Source organism: Oncorhynchus clarkii, chromosome 3 (genome assembly GCF_045791955.1).
Source record: "Oncorhynchus clarkii lewisi isolate Uvic-CL-2024 chromosome 3, UVic_Ocla_1.0, whole genome shotgun sequence".
NCBI classification, from domain to species: Eukaryota; Metazoa; Chordata; class Actinopteri; order Salmoniformes; family Salmonidae; genus Oncorhynchus; species Oncorhynchus clarkii.
The window spans coordinates 1,441,322-1,465,639 of record NC_092149.1 but is presented as its reverse complement, the minus strand read 5'-3'; the positions used below and the strand labels follow the sequence as shown (position 1 = coordinate 1,465,639).

Genomic DNA, 24,318 nt, shown 5'->3' with positions numbered 1-24,318 from the left:
AGTCCCACTGTGAGGTCTCAGTCCCACTGTGAGGTTTCAGTCCCACTGTGAGGTCTCAATCCCACTGTGAGGTCTCAGTCCCACTGTGAGGTCTTAGTCCCACTGTGAGGTCTCAGTCACACTGTGAAGTCTCAGTCCCACTGTGAAGTCTCAGTCCCACTGTGAGGTCTCAGTCCCACTGTGAAGTCTCAGTCTCACTGTGAAGTCTCAGTCCCACTGTGAGGTCTCAGTCCCACTGTGAGTTCTCAGTCCCACTGTGAGTTCTCAGTCCCACTGTGAGGTCTCAGTCCCACTGTGAAGTCTCAGCCCCACTGTGAGGTCTCAGTCCCACTGTGAGGTTTCAGTCCCACTGTGAGGGTCTCAGTTCCACTGTGAGGTCTCAGTCCCACTGTGAGGTTTCAACCCCACTGTGAGGGTCTCAGTTCCACTGTGAAGTCTCAGTCCCACTGTGAGGTCTCAGTCCCACTGCGAGGACCAGCGCGGCCAGTGAGACCAGCTGAACTGGGGTCATTGACTTTACATGAGAGACAGATGGGCTGCTCAGGTTCCATCTGTTCTCTAGATACGAAGAGGCATCTCTTACGACAGGGGAGGAGAGGACAGCATGTTGTATTTCCCATTTCAACATTTAAATGAATATCCCAATAAATCCCTTACAGTACATCACAATCTATCTCATATTCCACAACACATAGCATATCATAATCCCTGTAATAGTAGACTAAGATTATACAACACCTTACTCTCGCTTCATTGTTTCATGAATGATTTTATAATAATCGTTACTGATGACTTCTGAAACATCATGAACCCGTCTCTGCCAACACTCCTTTCTGAGTCACTTCATTGTCTCTGTGCTGAGTAAATGACAGTCTCGTGACAGTCCAACGTCTATGCTGAGTAAATGACAGTCTCGTGACAGCCCAACATCTATGTTGAGTAAATGACAGTCTCGTGACAGCCACACCGTCTATGCTGAGTAAATGACAGTCTCGTGACAGGCCAACCGTCTATGCTGAGTAAATTACAGTCTCGTGACAGCCCAACCGTCTATGCTGAGTAAATGACAGTCTCGTGACAGCCCAACCGTCTATGCTGAGTAAATGACAGTCTCGTGACAGCCCAACGTCTATGCTGAGTAAATTACAGTCTCGTGACAGCCCAACCGTCTATGATGAGTAAATGACAGTCTCGTGACAGCCCAACCGTCTATGGTGAGTAAATGACAGTCTCGTGACAGCCCAACATCTATGCTGAGTAAATGACAGTCTCGTGACAGCCCAACGTCTATGCTGAGTAAATGACAGTCTCGTGACAGCCCAACCGTCTATGCTGAGTAAATGACAGTCTCGTGACAGCCCAACCGTCTATGCTGAGTAAATGACAGTCTCGTGACAGCCCAACGTCTATGCTGAGTAAATGACAGTCTCGTTACAGCCCAACGTCTATGCTGAGTAAATGACAGTCTCATGACAGCCCAACGTCTATGCTGAGTAAATGACAGTCTCGTGACAGCCCAACGTCTATGCTGAGTAAATGACAGCCCAACCGTCTATGCTGAGTAAATGACAGTCTCATGACAGCCCAACGTCTGTGCTGAGTATGACAGTCTCGTGACAGCCCAACGTCTATGCTGAGTAAATGACAGTCTCGTGACAGCCCAACCGTCTGTGCTGAGTAAATGACAGTCTCATGACAGCCCAACCGTCTATGCTGAGTAAATGACAGTCTCATGACAGCCCAACCGTCTATGCTGAGTAAATGACAGTCTCGTGACAGCCCAACGTCTGTGCTGAGTACGACAGTCTCGTGACAGCCCAACGTCTATGCTGAGTAAATGACAGTCTCGTGACAGCCCAACCGTCTGTGCTGAGTAAATGACAGTCTCATGACAACCCAACCGTCTATGCTGAGTAAATGACAGTCTCATGACAGCCCAACCGTCTATGCTGAGTAAATGACAGTCTCGTGACAGCCCAAAGTCATGAGTGGCGGAATAAGGTGAATGTTGCACAACCCCTCCATTCATGTACAGTACATACGCAGGTAGTAGTTATTATCGCATCTCAACTGACATTTCTTTGAAAACCAGATTGTTCCGTGCCAACCGGTAAAGGGTGAAGGGTGAGGGGATAGACGAGTGAAGGATGGAGGGATGGAGGGGTGAGAGGGGGGCAGGAGGGGTGCTGGAAAGTATAGATGATCTGGGGTTATTTTAGTAAACAAACAGGAGAGGGGGAAACATTACACCACGTGAGTCGTGTGGACTGCCGGCTGCTACACTGGCTTCATGACAGGCAGATGTGACAGCCCGGAGCCCACAGGGAGGAACAGTTTCACAAGACCACCTGAGAGATGATGAAACTGATTCAACTGATGAGGGACAACAACAGGTGGAGAGGAGAGAGAGAGACGGGAGGGTCAGGTGCTGTCTGACAGCCACAACACAAACACAGACAGACGGAGAGAGAGAGAGACAGAGAGAGAGAGAGAGAGAGACAGAGAGAGAGAGAGAGCAGAGAGAGAGAGACAGAGAGAGAGAGAGAGAGAGAGAGCAGAGAGAGAGACAGAGAGAGAGCGAGAGAGAGACAGAAGGAGAGAGAGAGAGAGAGAGAGAGAGAGAGAGAGAGCAGAGAGAGAGAGAGGGTCATGTGCTGTCTGACAGCCATAACACAAACAGAGAGAGAGAGGGAGAGAGAGAAACAGAGAGACAGAGACAGAGAGAGAGAAATAGAGAGACAGAAAGAGAAAGAGAGAGAGAGAGAGGAATCAGACAGTTCTGTTCATCAGTGTTTGATCAATTTTTTTAAACAATCAGGATATATCTGCTTTTGTTTACGTATGTGTGGCCCCTGGGAATCCAACCCACTATCCTGACATTGCAAGAGCCATGCCCTACTAACTGATCTGATTACCAGTCAATAATATATACATGTTGTGTTGTCTTATTCCATTATGATTGGATGTTTGGATGTGTTTGGTCCCGCCACACCAGTCTGGTGTTTCTGTAATGTTGTCCTGTTTCAACAAGGGAAATGTCATCCACATGGACCTCTAGGAAAGCCTCTGCTCTGGTTGCATCTGGTGCCGGGAGTAACTTTGCAAGGGGGGGGAGGGGGGGTATTTTGGGAGAAGAACAACTGTCACGTTGCTCAACGTTACAAAGAAACAGAATATTCTGAATGTATAGTTAGCGTTTCAGAGTGTGCATCCGACTGGAAGTGTGCATTTGTGTGTGCACAAAATATCATAACACTTCATTTCACATCACATCATAAAACATCATATCTTATCATATCATATCAAAATACAACACATCATAACACATCACATCACATACTGGTCTCCTTTGGTCTCGTCTGGTCTAATCTGGTCTCATCTGGTCTCCTCTGGTCTCATCTGGTCTCGTCTGGTCTCATCTGGTCTCCTCTGGTCTCCTCTGGTCTCATCTGGTCTCGTCTGGTCTCATCTGGTCTCCTCTGGTCTCCTCTGGTCTCATCTCGTATCCTTTGGTCTCGTCTGGTCTCATCTGGTCTCAACTGGTCTCCTCTGGTCTCATCTGGTCTCCTCTGGTCTCATCTGGTCTCCTCTGGTCTCATTTGGTCTCTGGTCTCGTCTGGTCTCATCTCGTCTCCTCTGGTCTCATCTGGTCTCGTCTGGTCTCATCTGGTCTCCTCTGGTCTCATCTGGTCTCGTCTGGTGTCCCCTCGTTTCCTCTGGTCTCATCTGGTCTCCTTTGGTCTCGTCTGGTCTCATCTGGTCTCGTCTGGTCTCATCTGGTCTCATCTGGTCTCGTCTGGTGTTGTTGATGTTTCTAGGCTGTGGTCTGAATGTGACCTGTGACCTTTTGTGTATAACAGGACAATCCAGGCCGGACCAGTCAACCAGGCTGAGACACCTGCTCTGAGGCTCTAGTTACCCAGTCTGTTCTACTGAGACTCCAGTTACCCAGTCTGTTCTACTGAGACTCCAGTTACCCAGTCTGTTCTACTGAGACTAAAGTTACCCAGTCTGTTCTACTGGGACTCCAGTTACCCAGTCTGTTCTACTGAGACTCCAGTTACCCAGTCTGTCCTACTGAGACTCCAGTTACCCAGTCTGTCCTACTGAGACTCTAGTTACCCAGTCTGTTCTACTGAGACTCCAGTTACCCAGTCTGTTCTACTGGGACTGCAGTTACCCAGTCTGTTCTACTGAGACTCCAGTTACCCAGTCTGTCCTACTGAGACTCCAGTTACCCAGTCTGTCCTACTGAGACTCTAGTTACCCAGTCTGTTCTACTGAGACTCCAGTTACCCAGTCTGTTCTACTGAGACTCCAGTTACCCAGTCTGTTCTACTGGGACTCCAGTTACCCAGTCTGTTCTACTGAGACTCCAGTTACCCAGTCTGTTCTACTGAGACTCCAGTTACCCAGTCTGTTCTACTGAGACTCCAGTTACCCAGTCTATTCTACTGAGACTCCAGTTACCCAGTCTGTCCTACTGAGACTCCAGTTACCCAGTCTGTTCTACTGAGACTCCAGTTACCCAGTCTGTTCTACTGAGACTCCAGTTACCCAGTATGTTCTACTGGGACTCCAGTTACCCAGTCTGTTCTACTGAGACTCCAGTTACCCAGTCTGTTCTACTGAGACTCCAGTTACCCAGTCTGTTCTACTGAGACTCCAGTTACCCAGTCTGTTTTACTGAGACTCCAGTTACCCAGTCTGTTCTACTGAGACTCCAGTTACCCAGTCTGTTCTACTGAGAGTCCAGCACCCAGTCTGTTCTACTGAGACTCCAGTTACCCAGTCTGTCCTACTGAGACTCCAGTTACCCAGTCTGTTCTACTGAGACTCCAGCTACCCAGTCTGTTCTACTGGGACTCCAGTTACCCAGTCTGTTCTACTGAGACTCCAGTTACCCAGTCTGTTCTACTGAGACTCCAGTTACTAAGTCTGTTCTACTGAGACACCAGTTACCCAGTCTGTTCTACTGAGACTCCAGTTACCCAGTCTGTTCTACTGAGACTCCTGTTACCCAGTCTGTTCTACTGAGACTCCAGTTACCCAGTCTGTTCTACTGAGACTCCAGTTACCCAGTCTGTTCTACTGAGACTCCAGTTACCCAGTCTGTTCTACTGAGACTCCAGTTACCCAGTCTGTTCTACTGAGACTCCAGTTACCCAGTCTGTTCTACTGAGACTCCAGTTACTCAGTCTGTTCTATTGAGACTCCAGTTACCCAGTCTGTTCTACTGAGACTCCAGTTACCCAGTCTGTTCTACTGAGACTCCAGTTACCCAGTCTGTTCTACTGAGACTCCAGTTACCCAGTCTGTTCTATTGAGACTCCAGTTACCCAGTCTGTTCTACTGAGACTCCAGTTACCCAGTCTGTTCTAATTTCCTCAACTTGCCATTGGCTCAACCATTGGATACTCCAAGGCCATTGGCTCAACCATTGGATACTCCAAGGCCATTGGCTCAACCATTGGATACCCCAAGGCCATTGGCTCAACCATTGGATACTCCAAGGCCATTGGCTCAATCATTGGATACTCCAAGGCCATTGGCTCAACCATTGGATACTCCAAGGCCATTGACTCAACCATTGGATACTCCAAGGCCATTGACTCAACCATTGGATACTCCAAGGCCATTGGCTCAACCATTGGATACTCCAAGGCCATTGACTCAACCATTGGATACTCCAAGACCATTGGCTCAACCATTGGATACTCCAAGGCCTTTGGCTCAACCATTGGATACTCCAAGGCCATTGGCTCAACCATTGGATACTCCAAGGCCTTTGGCTCAACCATTGAATACTCCAAGGCCATTGGCTCAACCATTGGATACTCCAAGGCCTTTGGCTCAACCATTGGATACTCCAAGGCCATTGGCTCAACCATTGGATACTCCAAGGCCATTGGCTCAACCATTGGATACTCCAAGGCCATTGGCTCAACCATTGGATACTCCAAGGCCATTGACTCAATCATTGGATACTCCAAGGCCATTGACTCAACCATTGGATACTCCAAGGCCATTGACTCAACCATTGGATACTCCAAGGCCATTGACTCAACCATTGGATACTCCAAGGCCATTGGCTAAACTTACCCCAAGGCAAACTACTAGCCCACAGAGCTACAAGGAAACTTCCAGCCTAATACATTCATCTGACTTGGTGAAAATCGATGCACATAACTTGCTCACCACTTTTTCCAAGTGGTTTCTTCCTTCACAGACTCCATGAAATGATGACCTCTTCCTAAATATTTGGTGGAATTATTAATTTGGTGTATGTTTTCCTAGAGTGCGCTCAATTTACCTCCCTCCCCCCTTACACATCTTGTTTCCACCCCAATGTAACCCTGCACTCTAGCAGAATCCTGAGAAGAGACTTCATTTTTAACTTCCAGGGATGAGTCAGGGGAATTTGACAGAAACGGATTAAGATTATTTTATCTTCGTCATCAAGAAAGGCTTGTTGTGTCAAGGTCAAATGAAAAAGCTCTGATTCAGCAGTATAAAATGGTTCATGTATCTTCCAGCACAGGACATTTGCCCCCTAAACCCCCACTGTGGGTGACAGTATTCCTTCCCTGGGTCGTTTTGCAATAGCGAAGAAGATAAACAAAGCCACGTGTTGCCGCACAGTTTCCAAAAAAGGGGGAGGAGCTCAAGTGTTGACTTTCCGGATTGTTCACAGGAGAATAAAAAGGGCCGCCGCGCACTCACAATACTAGACAACACATCAGACGCTTTATGGAAGACCAGACGGGAGACAAAAAAACAAACCTGTATCTTACAACATTTAACGTTCTTCAACATAAAGTCAGAACTATCATTTTCTTTCGGCGTTGTTGATTTTTAAACTGTCGAGAATGCCTTTTCTAGGACAGGATTGGCGGTCCCCGGGTCAGAGCTGGGTTAAAACTGAAGAAGGATGGAAAAACTATTCTTTAGACGACAAAAACAGCAATGACTCAGACGTGAGGTCAGTATCGGAAACTGAGTTTATTTTTTGTTGTGTTTGTGCTTCCTGATACATTTAGTCTTGAGCAGCATCGACACCAGCTAGTGACATCGAGAACAACTGAAGTGCGCCATCAAGTTATCCAAGGAGTTTTCCATGAAATGCTCTGAGAGAGCGATAGAGAGAGAGACACTTTTGTTTATTATCTAGTTCACTTGCGCTGGCCATGTTAACACATGTTTCCCATACCAATAAATCCCCTTCAATTGAGAGATTGCGGCAGGGGGACGGAGAAGGAGAAAAAATATATTCATATTGACAATTTGACATTCAGTCTACCTCTAAAATAAGCGATAAATAGATAAGTGATAGAAACCTATTGTGACGTTTAATCACAATACGGTATTCGCTCTTGCTGTTAAACTACGGCTAAGCAGGAGACGTTATTGTGTTGTTATTGTGTGTTTTGAGCCTGTGTTCCTACTCGTTAATCATTGTGCTATAAATAACTACTGTACAAGTGATGGGATTAGAAGACGTCTGTTGGAATTACAGTGGAACCTGACTCCAGGCAGTTTGAAGCCAACTATATGCCCACCTGTTTGGAAAACAATCATCTCAAATGAGCCATTTTTAAAAACATTTCATACAATGATAAAACTCAACCATTTTGTGTTTGTTTAAAGTGAATAAATGTAGCTTTTTGTACACCAGATGTGTAACTGGGTGTATGGTCAGTCTTCCAGCTATGGCTAACAGGATGTATGGTCAGTCTTCCAGCTATGGCTAACAGGATGTATGGTCAGTCTTCCAGCTATTGCTAACAGGATGTATGGTCAGTCTTCCAGCTATTGCTAACAGGATGTATGGTCAGTCTTCCAGCTATTGCTAACAGGATGTATGGTCAGTCTTCCAGCTATTGCTAACAGAATGTATGGTCTGTCTTCCAGCTATGGCTAACAGAATGTATGGTCAGTCTTCCAGCTATTGCTAACAGAATGTATGGTCTGTCTTCCAGCTATTGCTAACAGGATGTATGGTCAGTCTTCCAGCTATTGCTAACAGAATGTATGGTCAGTCTTCCAGCTATTGCTAACAGAATGTATGGTCAGTCTTCCAGCTATTGCTAACAGGATGTATGGTCAGTCTTCCAGCTATTGCTAACAGAATGTATGGTCAGTCTTCCAGCTATTGCTAACAGAATGTATGGTCAGTCTTCCAGCTATTGCTAACAGAATGTATGGTCAGTCTTCCAGCTATTGCTAACAGAATGTATGGTCAGTCTTCCAGCTATTGCTAACAGAATGTATGGTCTGTCTTCCAGCTATGGCTAACAGAATGTATGGTCAGTCTTCCAGCTATTGCTAACAGAATGTATGGTCTGTCTTCCAGCTATTGCTAACAGGATGTATGGTCAGTCTTCCAGCTATTGCTAACAGAATGTATGGTCAGTCTTCCAGCTATTGCTAACAGAATGTATGGTCAGTCTTCCAGCTATTGCTAACAGAATGTATGGTCTGTCTTCCAGCTATTGCTAACAGGATGTATGGTCAGTCTTCCAGCTATTGCTAACATAATGTATGGTCTGTCTTCCAGCTATTGCTAACAGGATGTATGGTCAGTCTTCCAGCTATTGCTAACAGGATGTATGGTCAGTCTTCCAGCTATTGTTAACAGGATGTATGGTATGTCTTCCAGCTATGGGTAACTGGATGTATGGTCTGTCTTCCAGCTATGGCTAACAGGATGTATGGTCTGTCTTCCAGCTATGGCTAACAGGATGTATGGTCTGTCTTCCAGCTATTGCTAACAGGATGTATGGTCTGTCTTCCAGCTATGGCTAACAGGATGTATGGTCTGTCTTCCAGCTATTGCTAACAGGATGTATGGTCTGTCTTCCAGCTATGGCTAACAGGATGTATGGTCTGTCTTCCAGCTATTGCTAACAGGATGTATGGTCTGTCTTCCAGCTATGGCTAACAGGATGTATGGTCTGTCTTCCAGCTATTGCTAACAGGATGTATGGTCTGTCTTCCAGCTATGGCTAACAGGATGTATGGTCTGTCTTCCAGCTGTTGCTAACAGGATGTATGGTCTGTCTTCCAGCTATGGCTAACAGGATGTATGGTCTGTCTTCCAGCTATGGCTAACAGGATGTATGGTCTGTCTTCCAGCTATGGCTAACAGGATGTATGGTCTGTCTTCCAGCTATGGCTAACAGGATGTATGGTCTGTCTTCCAGCTATGGCTAACAGGATGTATGGTCTGTCTTCCAGCTATGGCTAACAGGATGTATGGTCTGTCTTCCAGCTATTGCTAACAGGATGTATGGTCTGTCTTCCAGCTATGGCTAACAGGATGTATGGTCTGTCTTCCAGCTGTTGCTAACAGGATGTATGGTCTGTCTTCCAGCTATGGCTAACAGGATGTATGGTCTGTCTTCCAGCTATGGCTAACAGGATCTATGGTCTGTCTTCCAGCTATGGCTAACAGGATGTATGGTCTGTCTTCCAGCTATGGCTAACAGGATGTATGGTCTGTCTTCCAGCTATGGCTAACAGGATGTATGGTCTGTCTTCCAGCTATGGGTAACAGGATGTATGGTCTGTCTTCCAGCTGTTGCTAACAGGATGTATGGTCTGTCTTCCAGCTATTGCTAACAGGATGTATGGTCTGTCTTCCAGCTATTGCTAACAGGATGTATGGTCTGTCTTCCAGCTATTGCTAACAGGATGTATGGTCTGTCTTCCAGCTGTTGCTAACAGGATGTATGGTCAGTCTTCCAGCTATTGCTAGCAGGATGTATGGTCTGTCTTCCAGCTATTGCTAACAGGATGTATGGTCTGTCTTCCAGCTATGGCTAGCAGGATGTACGGTATGTCTTCCAGCTATGGGTAACTGGATGTATGGTCTGTCTTCCAGCTATGGCTAACAGGATGTATGGTCTGTCTTCCAGCTGTTGCTAACAGGATGTATGGTCTGTCTTCCAGCTGTTGCAAAACAGAGGACGAATGCTTCCAGGAGAATCTGCGGCTGTCTGTTACATACGACATGGCAGCCAAGAAGAGAAGGAAAGACTTCATGAACAACAACGCAAAGATTCCCTGTAAGTTTAACCTACAGTATGACAGTACCGGCCAATGACATTATAAAGACATTTTACACAGGAAATGGTCGTCTCCACGGTGATGCTCAGTCTTTTTTTTTTAAATGAATGTCCTCAATAACACACTCTCCTTTTTCCTACAGATTTCCACAAAGAGAAATGGATTTACGTTCACAAAGGAAGCACTAAAGAGGTAAGGAAGGAAGGAAGGAATGAAGGAAAGGAAGGACTTTTTATTAACATGGTCATTCTAAACATAAACAGTTACTGTATACCCTGTTGCCCGTGAACCAGACACTAATACCCGATCGTTCCTAATTATCCCAGCGTCATGGTTACTGCACTCTGGGAGAAGCGTTCAACCGGCTGGACTTCTGCAGTGCCATCAAGGACAACCGGAGGTTCAACTATGTCGTACGGGTGGGTTGACTTCTCCCTTCTACTCCTGTGTTAAATCATCATGAAGGGATTCCTATGAGATGGACAATAAAGTTATGTTCCCATCGGGGGATTCCCATGAGATTGGAATATAACTTTATTGTCCATCTGAGGATTACCATGAGATGGGAACATAACTTTATTGTCCATCTGAGGATTCCCATGAGATTGGAATATAACTTTATTGTCCATCTGAGGATTCCCATGAGATTGGAATATAACTTTATTGTCCATCTGAGGATTCCCATGAGATTGGAATATAACTTTATTGTCCATCTGAGGATTACCATGAGATGGGAACATAACTTTATTGTCCATCTGAGGATTCCCATGAGATTGGAATATAACTTTATTGTCCATCTGAGGATTCCCATGAGATTGGAATATAACTTTATTGTCCATCTGAGGATTCCCATGAGATTGGAATATAACTTTATTGTCCATCTGAGGATTCCTATGAGATTGGAACATAACTTTATTGTCCATCTGAGGATTCCTATGAGATGGGAATATAACTTTATTGTCCATCTGAGGATGTGAATTGTCCTTCGGCGTCACCTTAGGAAAATGACAAATATCACATTGTGCATTCATACTAATGTAATGTTGAACATTAAAGGGTGTTACCATAGAGAGTAGGAGTTTAAACCTTTTTAAAGGGTTAACCTCAGACACAGTACTGAGGGGTGTTTAAAGGGCTGTGTTATGTCCTGGGCGTGTAGGTCTCTTGCTCGCTCTCTTCTCTCTCTCTGCTGTCTCTCTGCTGTCTCTCTTTCTCTCTGCTGTCTCTCTTTCTCTCTGCTGTCTCTCTCTTTCTCTCTGCTGTCTCTCTCTTTCTCTCTGCTGTCTCTCTCTTCTCTCTCTCTGCTGTCTCTCTGCTGTCTCTCTTTCTCTCTGCTGTCTCTCTTTCTCTCTGCTGTCTCTTTCTCTCTGCTGTCTCTCTTTCTCTCTGCTGTCTCTCTTTCTCTCTGCTGTCTCTTTCTCTCTGCTGTCTCTCTCTCTCTGCTGTCTCTCTTTCTCTCTGCTGTCTCTCTTTCTCTCTGCTGTCTCTCTCTTTCTCTCTGCTGTCTCTCTCTTTCTCTCTGCTGTCTCTCTCTTTCTCTCTGCTGTCTCTCTCTTTCTCTCTGCTGTCTCTCTCTTTCTTCTCTCTGCTGTCTCTCTCTTCTTTCTCTCTGCTGTCTCTCTTCTTTCTCTCTGCTGTCTCTCTTCTTTCTCTCTGCTGTCTCTCTCTTCTTTCTCTCTGCTGTCTCTCTCTTCTTTCTCTCTGCTGTCTCTCTCTTCTTTCTCTCTGCTGTCTCTCTCTTCTTTCTCTCTGCTGTCTCTCTCTTCTTTCTCTCTGCTGTCTCTCTCTTCTTTCTCTCTGCTGTCTCTCTCTTCTTTCTCTCTGCTGTCTCTCTCTTCTTTCTCTCTGCTGTCTCTCTCTTCTTTCTCTCTGCTGTCTCTCTCTTCTTTCTCTCTGCTGTCTCTCTCTTCTTTCTCTCTGCTGTCTCTCTCTTCTTTCTCTCTGCTGTCTCTCTCTTCTTTCTCTCTGCTGTCTCTCTCTTCTTTCTCTCTGCTGTCTCTCTCTTCTTTCTCTCTGCTGTCTCTCTCTTCTTTCTCTCTGCTGTCTCTCTCTCTCTGGGCCTTATCACTTCTCTCCAGACAAGAGGCTCTTTGGAGATATTCTCAACTCACAGCGGCCTGTGAGGGAGCGAGAGAGAGACTCTGTGAGGGAGAGAGCGATACGGTGTGTGTTTTGTGGTCTGCTTTGAACACATCTCTCTCTCTCTGTTGATTTAAAAGAGAGCTAGATTATTCTGAACAGTAAGTACAGACGATCATCAGAATAATATCTTAGGTAACGGTAGTAGGGGCCTATATATATATATATATATATATATCTATATATATATATACACTAACCTGAACAGCACATCCTAGACCAAATATATATATATTTGGTCTAGGATGTGCTGTTCAGGTTAGTGTTCTACTGCTGCTGCATGGTATTAGTGAGGTTCTCGTTTACCACAGATCAGGTTTACACCACACAGATCAGGTTTACCCCACACCGATCAGGTTTACCCCACACCGATCAGGTTTACCCCACACCGATCAGGTTTACCCCACACCGATCAGGTTTACCCCACACCGATCAGGTTTACACCACACCGATCAGGTTTACACCACACCGATCAGGTTTACACCACACCGATCAGGTTTACACCACACAGATCAGGTTTACACCACACAGATCAGGTTTACACCACACAGATCAGGTTTACCACAGATCAGGTTTACCACAGATCAGGTTTACACCACACAGATCAGGTTTACCACTGCGTCCCAAATGCCACTGTATTCCCTATATAATGTAGTGCACTACTTTGTCCGGGACCCCAAATGCCACCGTATTCCCTATATAATGTAGTGCACTACTTTGTCCGGGACCCCAAATGCCACCGTATTCCCTATATAATGTAGTGCACTACTTTGTCCGGGACCCCAAATGCCACCGTATTCCCTATATAATGTAGTGCACTACTTTGTCCGGGACCCCAAATGCCACCGTATTCCCTATATAATGTAGTGCACTACTTTGTCCGGGACCCCAAATGCCACCGTATTCCCTATATAATGTAGTGCACTACTTTGTCCGGGACCCCAAATGCCACCGTATTCCCTATATAATGTAGTGCACTACTTTGTCCGGGACCCCAAATGCCACCGTATTCCCTATATAATGTAGTGCACTACTTTTTAAGCAGGGCCCATAGGGTGACACAACAACGATCATGGAAACACAGCCAAGTTGTTGATCTATTAGGCAATACTCTCTGGGTTAGTGGAAATGGAGACCGACAACTTACAATACTCTCTGGGTTAGTGGAAATGGAGACCGACAAAACCTACAATACTCTCTGGGTTAGTGGAAATGGAGACCCACAAAACCTACAATACTCTCTGGGTTAGTGGAAATGGAGACCCACAAAACCTATAATACTCTCTGGGTTACTGGAAATGGAGACCCACAAAACCTACAATACTCTCTGGGTTAGTGGAACTGAAGACCCACAAAACCTACAATACTCTCTGGGTTAGTGGAAATGGAGACAACCTACGTTGACGGTTAGTTAGTGTAGAGTGGAGGCTATAAGTACACACATACATACACAATGTCCTGACCTACTGCTGCCATTCCTCCACGCACAGACACTTGTTGGGGCTGTGAAGAGGTAGGGTGGGGTGGAGGGAGAGGAGAGGAGAGGCACACTCAGACACTTGAGGGAGGTTGAGGGGAGGGTAAAGCCTTCCGCATGCTTCAGTTTGGCTGGCGCCTAGCCGAACTCAATAAAAGACCTTCGCTTGAAAAATGAGAAAAATGCGTCCATTTTGAGATGCTGTAGCCATGATACACTTCCTAAAAATAGTCAGAATTAATCGCAGATAACTCAATAAATCTGTAATTAATTATTATGATTGTTTTATTTGACCTCCTTTTTTCTCAATTATGATCTTGTCTCATCGCTGCAACTCCCCTACGTGCTCGGGAGGCGAAGGTCGAGTCATGCGCCCTCTGAAACATGACCCGCCAAAACTGCACTTCACAACACCCCGCCCGCTTAACCCGGAAGCCAGCCGCACCAATGTGTTGGAGGAAACGCTGTTCGACTGCCGTCCGAGTCAGCCTGCAGGCGCCCGGCCCGCCACAAGGAGACGCTAGAGCGCGATGAGCCAAGTAAAGCACCTCCCCTAACCCGCACGACGCTGTGCCAATTGTGCGTCGCCCAATGGTACTCCCGATCACGACCGGTTGTGACACCGCCTGGGAACGAACCCGGGTCTGTAGTGACGCCTTAAACCACTGCGCCACTCGGGATCCGCCCCCAATCTGTCATTCATTTTTACAGAGGAGATCTTAGTCGTACAATTTTACAATCTAACAAAGATGTTTGTTTTAATATTTTTCAAGTGGATTTTTGTTGTTGCATGAAAACGATTTTGATATTCGACGAATGAAAACAAACCCTTCAACTGAAGAACTCCTACTGTTGACCAATCACTGGCGAAGGGGCGTCGACTGAGGCCCCCGACCTGAGGCCCCCGACCTGAGGCCCCCGTCCTGAGGCCCCCGACCTGAGGCCCCCGTCCTGAGGCCCCCGACCTGAGGCCCCCGACCTGAGGCCCCCGACCTGAGGCCCCCGTCCTGAGGCCCCCGTCCTGAGGCCCCCGTCCTGAGGCCCCCGACCTGAGGCCCCCGACCTGAGGCCCCCGTCCTGAGGCCCCCGACTGAGGCTTGCCTTGAGACAAAAGAACAGAAACGCCACTGAATGTGGTCATTATACACAGTATATTCTTTATTGATATGCGTAAACTGTTTGGGATGGGAAGCATGTGGACGCCTTAAGGGGCTCTTTTGTTTTGTTTGTCACCCCCCCCCCCCCCCCCCCCAATGGTCACATGTCCTGTCCAGAGTTGTGTAAGGACCAGTTTCTCCATGGTGTCAGTAGCTGTGTCTGTTGTTGCATGCCACACATGCCACCCCTGTCCTGGCCGTGGTGTACACTGTGTTGGACTAGATGCTGTGGTGTACACTGTGTTGGACTAGATGCTGTGGTGTACACTGTGTTGGACTAGATGCTGTGGTGTACACTGTGTTGGACTAGATGCTGTGGTGTACACTGTGTTGGACTAGATGCTGTGGTGTACACTGTGTTGGACTAGAGACACCCTGCCCCAGCCAGGGCTTGGGCAAGACAACCTGCCCCAGCCAGTGGGAACAGTGTTCTAGTGGCTTCTTTAAAGTGACAGGGATACTGTAGGCATCTAAACACACAGGGGGAGACACACACACACACACACACACACGAGCACGCTCTCAAGCCCCTATAGGATTCATGCATAGATGTTCCCTTTCAAGAATGTGTCTGTGTATCCACTGAGTCATGATGGGGCTAGAGAGTTCTAGCCAGATGCAGAGTTACCAAACACCTCCTCCGTTCCAACAGTCTGATAGTTAGAGACCAGGAGACACCTCCTCCGTTCCAACAGTCTGATGATAGAGACCAGGAGACACCTCCTCCGTTCCAACAGTCTGATGATAGTTAGAGACGTGGAGACACCTCCTCCGTTCCAACAGTCTGATGATAGTTAGAGACCTGGAGACACCTCCTCCGTTCCAACAGTCTGATGATAGAGACCAGGAGACACCTCCTCCGTTCCAACAGTCTGATGATAGAGACGTGGAGACGACACCTCCGTTCCAACAGTCTGATGATAGTTAGCGACGTGGAGACACCTCCTCTGTTCCAACAGTCTGATGATAGTTAGAGACGTGGAGACACCTCCTCCGTTCCAACAGTCTGATGATAGTTAGAGACCTGGAGATTGTTGTTTTGAAATGAGCTCCGTCTGTCTTTCTACACAGAGAGAAAAACCATAATAAGCAGTCAGTCATGGAAGAACAGCTTGAGTCCCAAATGGCACTCTATTTCCTTTGTAGTGCACTGCTTTTGACCAGGCCCTTGCTATTTGTGACGCAGAGACAGAGAAGCATAGCAAACAGTAAGTAATGGAGGAACACAGAGAGTCTGTGAGTCTGACAGTAGGCCTGCTGATATTTATGTCTGTTTTCTGTTTCTCTCTCTCTGTCTCTCTCTCTGTCTCTCTGGCTCTCTCTGTCTCTCTCTCTCTGTCTCTCTTTCTAGCTGCTGGAGCTCATTGCCAAGTCCCAGCTGCCCTCGCTCAGCGGAGTGGCTCAGAAAAATTACATGAACATCCTGGAGAGAGTGGTGCAGAAAGGTGAGCTCTCTTTCTGTTTGAATCTCAAATCCGGTCTTTCTCCCCCCCGCTCTTCATTTCTTCATGGCTTCCTAGTTTATTATTGTGTACCTCCATACTTCCTCTAATCATGTCAACAACCAGGTCTGGGGAGCATTACGACCTCCATACTTCCTCTAATCATGTCAACAACCAGGTCTGGGGAGCATTACGACCTCCATACTTCCTCTAATCATGTCAACAACCAGGTCTGGGGAGCATTACGACCTCCATACTTCCTCTAATCATGTCAACAACCAGGTCTGGGGAGCATTACGACCTCCATACTTCCTCTAATCATGTCAATAACCAGGTCTGGGGAGCATTACGACCTCCATACTTCCTCTAATCATGTCAACAACCAGGTCTGGGGAGCATTACGACCTCCATACTTCCTCTAATCATGTCAACAGCCAGGTCTGGGGAGCATTACGACCTCCATACTTCCTCTAATCATGTCAACAACCAGGTCTGGGGAGCATTACGACCTCCATACTTCCTCTAATCATGTCAACAGCCAGGTCTGGGGAGCATTACGACCTCCATACTTCCTCTAATCATGTCAACAGCCAGGTCTGGGGAGCATTACGACCTCCATACTTCCTCTAATCATGTCAACAACCAGGTCTGGGGAGCATTACGACCTCCATACTTCCTCTTATCATGTCAACAACCTCAACAGCCAGGTCTGGGGAGCATTACGACCTCCATACTTCCTCTAATCATGTCAACAACCAGGTCTGGGGAGCATTACGACCTCCATACTTCCTCTAATCATGTCAACAACCAGGTCTGGGGAGCATTACGACCTCCATACTTCCTCTAATCATGTCAACAACCAGGTCTGGGGAGCATTACGACCTCCATACTTCCTCTAATCATGTCAACAACCAGGTCTGGGGAGCATTACGACCTCCATACTTCCTCTAATCATGTCAACAGCCAGGTCTGGGGAGCATTAGGACCTCCATACTTCCTCTAATCATGTCTACAACCAGGTCTGGGGAGCATTACGACCTCCATACTTCCTCTAATCATGTCAACAACCAGGTCTGGGGAGCATTACGACCTCCATACTTCCTCTAATCATGCTCAAGAGACCAGGTCATGTAACTGTCATCAAAACCCATTGACCGGCGTGTTTTAATGATAGAAGGTGTAATGAATCATGGCCACTAGAAGGTGTAATGAATCATGGCCACTAGAAGGTGTAATGAATCATGGCCACTAGACGGTGTAATGAATCATGGCCACTAGACGGTGTAATGAATCATGGCCACTAGAAGGTGTAATGAATCATGGCCACTAGAAGGTGTAATGAATCATGGCCACTAGAAGGTGTAATGAATCATGGCCACTAGAAGGTGTAATGAATCATGGCCACTAGAAGGTGTAATGAATCATGGCCACTAGAAGGTGTAATGAATCATGGCCGCTAGAAGGTGTAATGAATCATGGCCGCTAGAAGGTGTAATGAATCATGGCCGCTAGAAGGTGTAATGAATCATGGCCGCTAGAAGGTGTAATGAATCATGGCCGCTAGAAGGTGTAATGAATCATGGCCGCTAGAAGGTGTAATGAATCATGGCCGCTAGAAGGTGTAATGAATCATGGCCGCTAGAAGGTGTAATGAATCATGGCCGCTAGAAGGTGTAATGAATCATGGCCGCTAGAAGGTGTAATGAATCATGGCCGCTAGAAGGTGTAATGAATCATGGCCGCTAGAAGGTGTAATGAATCATGGCCGCTAGAAGGTGTAATGAATCATGGCCGCTAGAAGGTGTAATGAATCATGGCCGCTACATCATGGTTCTCAGTGGAAATGATAACACAGTCCTCTCTGTGGTCTGATTTTTGTAGACTAAATGTTCCTTCAGGCTAAACAAAGGTTCATGTTGTTTAGGAAATGTTATGAACCCATTGGTAGATCTAGAATGGGTGGTGTAAATAGCACTGCCAAGGGAACACCATGTGTGTTAACTGCTCAGGGTGGTGTAAATAGCACTACCAAGGGAACACCGTGTGTATTAACTGCTCAGGGTGGTGTAAATAGCACTACCAAGGGAACACCATGTGTGTTAACTGCTCAGGGTGGTGTAAATAGCACTGCCAAGGGAACACCGTGTGTGTTAACTGCTCAGGGTGGTGTAAATAGCACTACCAAGGGAACACCATGTGTGTTAACTGCACTGACATGATGTATCCTTTTAAAAAAATAATGAAATAACACATTCATAATGCAATGTTTAGAAGTACTATTGAAATCTACTTCCATTTTGTCTTCCTGAGAGTTGCTGAAAAATGTTTCTCTTGTCCTCTTCCCTCCACAGTCCTCGGTGACCAGCAGAATGTTCGGCCCATCAAGGAGCTCCTTCAGACCCTGTACGTGTCTCTGTGTGGTCTGGTGCAGGATATGGGGAAGTCTGTTCTGGTGGGGAACATCAACTGTTGGGTCCATCGCATGGAGAACATTCTACAGTGGCAACAACAGCTGGACAACATTCAGATCAACAGGGTGAGTAGGACAGGCACAGCTAGTTAGCTAGTTAGTTAGCTAGTTAGCATGGAGAACATTCTACAGTGGCAATAACAGCTAGACAACATTCAGATCAACAGGGTGAGTAGGACAGGCACAGCTAGTTAGCTAGTTAGTTAGCTAGTTAGCATGGAGAACATCCTACAGTGGCAATAACAGCTAGACAACATTCAGATCAACAGGATGAGTAGGACAGGCACAGCTAGTTAGTTAGCTAGTTAGCATGGAGAACATTCTACAGTGGCAATAACAGCTAGACAACATTCAGATCAACAGGATGAGTAGGACAGGCACAGTTAGTTAGTTAGCTAGTTAGCATGGAGAACATTCTACAGTGGCAATAACAGCTAGACAACATTCAGATCAACAGGATGAGTAGGACAGGCACAGCTAGTTAGTTAGCTAGTTAGCATGGAGAACATTCTACAGTGGCAACAACAGCTAGACAACATTCAGATCAACAGGGTTGAGCCCCCAAACATTTACAGGATCATAAGGAATCTGTCAAGGAAATGAAAGACTATATTAGAATGGAGCCACTCTGGTCCTGGGATCCTGCAGGCATCTCTACGTTTCTGGATTTACCTTCGTTGTTTTAGACCTGTGAGACCAGCTAGTTGGAATTCAGCCAATCACTGATACCCCCAGGACTAATTCAGCCAATCACTGATATTGACACCCCCAGGACTAGAGATGCCTTCCCCTTTAATAAGAATGGATATAAGGAATATATTGTTGCTGAAGGTAGAAAGGAAGCCGAAGCAAAAGCTTCCACCTTATGTGGAAGGGGTGGCAGGATAGCCTAGTGGTTAGAGCGTTGGACTAGTAACCGGAAGGTTGCAAGTTCAAACCCCCGAGCTGACAAGGTACAAATCTGCCCCTGAACAGGCAGTTAACCCACTGTCGTCGCCCCCCCCCCCCCCCCCCCCCCCCCCCCCCCCCCCCCCCCCCCCCTCCAGCCTGTGTCTAAGGGTATGACCCTAACAGACCTGCCTGCCAGCCTGCAGCTGAACATCATGGAGCGTCTGTCAGATGGCAGGGACCTGGTCAGTTTGGGACAGGTGACTCCAGACCTGGGACAACTCACTGAGGACAGGCTGCTGTGGAAGAGGCTCTGCCAGTACCACTTCACTGACAGACAGGTACAGACTTGTATTTATTTATTTATTTATTTATATATACACACACATATCAAATCTTATTTTCCTTAACCTTAACCCTAAAACCCTTAACCCTTAACCCTAAAACTAGCTCCTAACCCTTAACCTAATTCTAACCTTAACCCTAAAACTCTAACCCTTAACCTAATTCTAACCTTAACCCTAAAACTCTAACCCTTAACCTAATTCTAACCTTAACCCTAAAACTCTAACCCTTAACCTAATTCTAACCTTAACCCTAAAACTCTAACCCTTAACCTAATTCTAACCTTAACCCTAAAACTCTAACCCTAGCTCCTAACCCTTAACCTAATTCTAACCTTAACCCTAAAACTCTAACCCTTAACCTAATTCTAACCTTAACCCTAAAACTGAATGCATCTCTTTTTGTGTGTGTGTGTTTTATTTTGTTGCAGTGCAGATATCAAAAGCTGCAAGCATTTGGAGTTAAACATGACTAAAGGTTGTGTGTGTGTGTGTGTTCTCTGTGCAGATCCGTAAGCGTCTGATGGTGTCAGACAAGGGCCAGTTGGAGTGGAAGAAGATGTACTTTAAGCTGTGTCGCTGCTACCCTGTCAGAGAGCAATACAGTGAAACCCTGCAGTTCTGCACACACTGCCACATCCTCTTCTGGAAGGTAGTGTTGGGAACACTTCAACATCTCTCATTCCATCATCTCTGTCTCTCTCTGGGTCACACACTGCCACATCCTCTTCTGGAAGGTAGTGCTGGGAACACTTCAACATCTCTCATTCCATCATCTCTGTCTCTCTCTGTCTCTCTGGGTCACACACTGCCACATCCTCTTCTGGAAGGTAGCGTTGGGAACACTTCAACATCTCTCATTCCAACATCACTCTCTCTTGCTCTCGCTCTCTCTTTCTCTCTTTCTCTCACTCTATTCAAATACAAGTAACACTTATTACATAGTAGTAATTAGACAGTTATTTATGTTTCTTTAGAATTAATTCACTATACTAAATTCTCTCTCTCTCTCTGTGTGGTTTCAGGATACAAACCACCCTTGCACAGCCAACAACACAGAGAGCTGCTGCAAGCCTGTTTCTCCACAAGGCTTTATCAACCTCTTCAAGTTCTGAGAGCCACACGGAGCCCGAGTGACTTTTGTACATACGGTACAGAACTGTTTTATAGTGCGATCAAATGGATTCAAACAGGACCTTAGTATGTGTATAGGGGTGATGGTGCATTTGATTCCTGGTCACCGTGACACTGGGGGAGAGGAAGCAGTGGGGAAATGATGCAATCGAATTATTGGTTTCTGGAGAGCTGAGGATTCTGGGAGCTGGAGTTCTACAGCTGAGAACAAGTGAACTTGACAAACTGATCAAAGAGAGATGGAACAAGAAGAGGGGGATGAGGTGGAACAGAGTACTCTGAAGTGTATTAAATAAGTTTGGTCCTTTTTAAAATTTTAATTCAAATTAAGTGCACTTCTCTTCCTGAGTGCAGTTATTGCATGGCTACCATAACAGCATACTAAGTTGAAACATTTTCCAGAAAGGAAATCATTTGCAAAAGTGAATTTGTTTAGTTTTAAATAGGGCTGTCAAACGATTCAAATAATTAATAGAGTTAATAGCATTAGTAGTATTTTTTTTATTTGATTAAATTTGGCCCTAAAAAAATCATTTTAAAAAGCAGTGCATTGAGTTATAGGCATACTATGTTTTGAATTGTAAGGGAAAGAGACAAAATCACCTGTATGAATGTTTTTAATGGCATTTTAAACTATAAACGGCGAACATAGATGTTAACGCTCCCAATGTTTCAGTCGGCCTCTACTCCCTCTTATCAATGTTCTTGAAGTTTAACACTTCCTCATTTGCCACACACACACTCACGTCCTGAAAGCTTCAGGCATTCTAAATGAGTGTTCTCCCAATTTCTGATTGGAGTGTTGACTATAAGGAAACTAGAACTGTATCCATGGAGACAAAGAGCTTTTAAACCTGTCCAATGTTAATTAACCTGTCCAATTAACAACCGATTAGACAGGTCTGAGGTTTTGTCAAATATAATACTACTATTAGATCTAGCCTAGGATACTGATCCATGTTCTTCAACACCAAACTAGTCACAAGCTGCTACTAGAATTGGGATATTTTTCTTAACTTAACCTGAAAACTAAAACGGTAACGTTAGGTAAATGGGATGGATGTAATGTTTTTGTGGGAAGTTAGCTAGCTAGTTGATTCAAGATGCAGTCAGGGCATGGCATTGTAAACATTTTAGTTTGGTTAGCTAGCTAGCGTTAGCATAACTAAGCTAACCGCTTTTGTACAAACTATGTTTTTGCTGTTATCTAAAGAAACGCCTGGGAATGTGTTTATGGTTGAACTTCATGTCAGTTTTCCTTTTAACTGTTGTTCAAAGCTATGCGCGTCGTGCACCACAAGAGCCCGACAGCGCTACTGAGACCGAGGTCACACTGACTGAGGTGACCAGGCACAGAGCGTGTTGTGTGTTGCGCTTAAAACGGTCCGTGCGGAAACGAGCGCTCAGAAGGTTCCGTGTGATGAAGAAAGGAGACTAACGGTGTCCAATTTTGTTTTTACGGAATTACAAATGTCACGCGTTATTTAACGAGTTAACTTTGACAGCCCTAGTTTTAAAACATAATGGCTTTCATTTTCTAAAAGGAAAATATATTAACTGATTTGAAGTTTGTAAGTAGTTTGGTTCAATTTCAAGGACAAAAACATTTTCAATGTTTTTATGTATTTGACTTTTTTGGTAATCTGGGAAAAGGTGAGATAATCTGGCTTTAGATTTGGCATGGGAGGGGGGGGGGGGACACATTTTGGGAGAATGTACATTTTTTTTTACTAAGGTGTTTTTCACCAAAGTTGGCTGGTATGATATTCTTTGATATGTTGACTGCATATATTTTCTAAACACAACCCCATCCCCTTTTTTTTCACTTTTATATATTTGATATTTACAAAGGTTTTTGTATTTTGCTTGTGTGTCGTCACTAGCTGCCAATGCTTTACCGACCATATTACAAACACACTGAATAATAATAATAATAATAGCTATGGTGGTGTGCCCAAGAGCAGCTGGTTAAGAACAAAAGTGGGATGTTTTCAGATTCTTGTGTTTTTTAACTTTTTAATCTAGGAGACATTTATTTACAAGAAGAACTTGACATGGTACCGAAGGAGCAGCTTTGAAAACCAATATATTTTTAAAAGCTTGACGGACTTCTTTTTATTTAATAATTCATAACTTGTTTATTTATGGCTTCCTGCATGATGCTGCTTTTTTTTAAATACCCAGATGTTTTTCTAAATGATTTGTGTGTCTGACATATTGAATAACCTGTATTGGTGGGTATAGGAAGTATGATGGAACAGCCTGTGTTGGTGGGTATAGGAAGCATGATGGAACAGCCTGTGTTGATGGGTAGAGGAAGCATGATGGAACAGCCTGTGTTGATGGGTAGAGGAAGCATGATGGAACAGCCTATGTTGGTGGGTATAGGAAGCATGATGGAACAGCCTGTGTTGATGGGTAGAGGAAGCATGATGGAACAGCCTATGTTGGTGGGTATAGGAAGCATGATGGAACAGCCTATGTTGGTGGGTATAGGAAGCATGATGGAACAGCCTGTGTTGATGGGTAGAGGAAGCATGATGGAACAGCCTATGTTGGTGGGTATAGGAAGCATGATGGAACAGCCTGTGTTGATGGGTAGAGGAAGCATGATGGAACAGCCTGTGTTGATGGGTAGAGGAAGCATGATGGAACAGCCTGTGTTGATGGGTAGAGGAAGCATGATGGAACAGCCTGTCGAGTGGTGCAATCTTGACTCCGATTGCGTCCCAAATGAGACTCTACCCCCTCCCTATATAGTGCACTATATGAGCCCTGATCAAAAGTACTAGTATTCCATTTGGGATGTAGTCTCAGACCCCTATTCACACTGCCTAGGCAGTAGAGTAATGTCCAATACATGCAGTGTTTATGTCCATGTTTCTGTTCAATAAATAAACTGAAAATACTTCTGATTTTGTTGGTTTGTTTTAGCTGTCTCTCCATGAATATTCAGTCCTTTGTCCTACGTTATTGGAATATGAATTAAATGTACTAATGAATAGGTTCTTCTGTTCTAGCTGTGATCCTCCCGAGGTTTACTTATGTTTTATTTAACTAGACGATGATCTCCAGTTGCAACCAGTGTCATACAGTACTGGTATTTATCATCCAGAATCTATCATCTCTTTTTTATATATACTGGGTTCACACAGATAATTAATCCCTTTATATATATATATATATATATATATATATA

At 45.3% G+C, this 24,318-nt stretch overlaps 1 protein-coding gene across 2 annotated transcripts; it reads left to right on the top strand.

Annotated features, from left to right (window-relative positions):
• The first annotated feature begins 6,683 nt into the window (after nt 1-6,683).
• LOC139386444 (F-box only protein 32-like) lies at nt 6,684-22,690 on the top strand. 2 transcript variants are annotated; one of them, XM_071132030.1, is made up of 9 exons: nt 6,684-6,982; nt 9,952-10,067; nt 10,211-10,260; nt 10,395-10,487; nt 16,193-16,286; nt 18,635-18,819; nt 19,800-19,982; nt 20,494-20,637; nt 21,011-22,690. In XM_071132030.1, the coding sequence occupies exons 1-9, from the start codon at nt 6,870-6,872 to the stop codon at nt 21,098-21,100; spliced, it is 1,068 nt and encodes a 355-aa protein (XP_070988131.1). In that variant the 5' UTR covers nt 6,684-6,869; the 3' UTR covers nt 21,101-22,690. The 2 variants fall into 2 exon arrangements, with proteins under 2 accessions (XP_070988131.1, XP_070988130.1); XM_071132029.1 differs by having other exon boundaries at nt 6,732-6,982; nt 20,494-20,815.
• The last annotated feature ends 1,628 nt before the right edge of the window (nt 22,691-24,318 follow it).

Coding starts and splice junctions, on each gene's coding strand:
- LOC139386444 (XM_071132029.1), top strand. CDS start 6,870: ATGCCTTTTCTAGGACAGGATTGGCGGTCCCCGGGTCAGAGCTGGGTT. Junction 10,488..16,192: donor GGTTCAACTATGTCGTACGG/GTGGGTTGACTT, acceptor CTCTCTTTCTAG/CTGCTGGAGCTCATTGCCAA. Junction 18,820..19,799: donor ACAACATTCAGATCAACAGG/GTGAGTAGGACA, acceptor CCCCCCCTCCAG/CCTGTGTCTAAGGGTATGAC.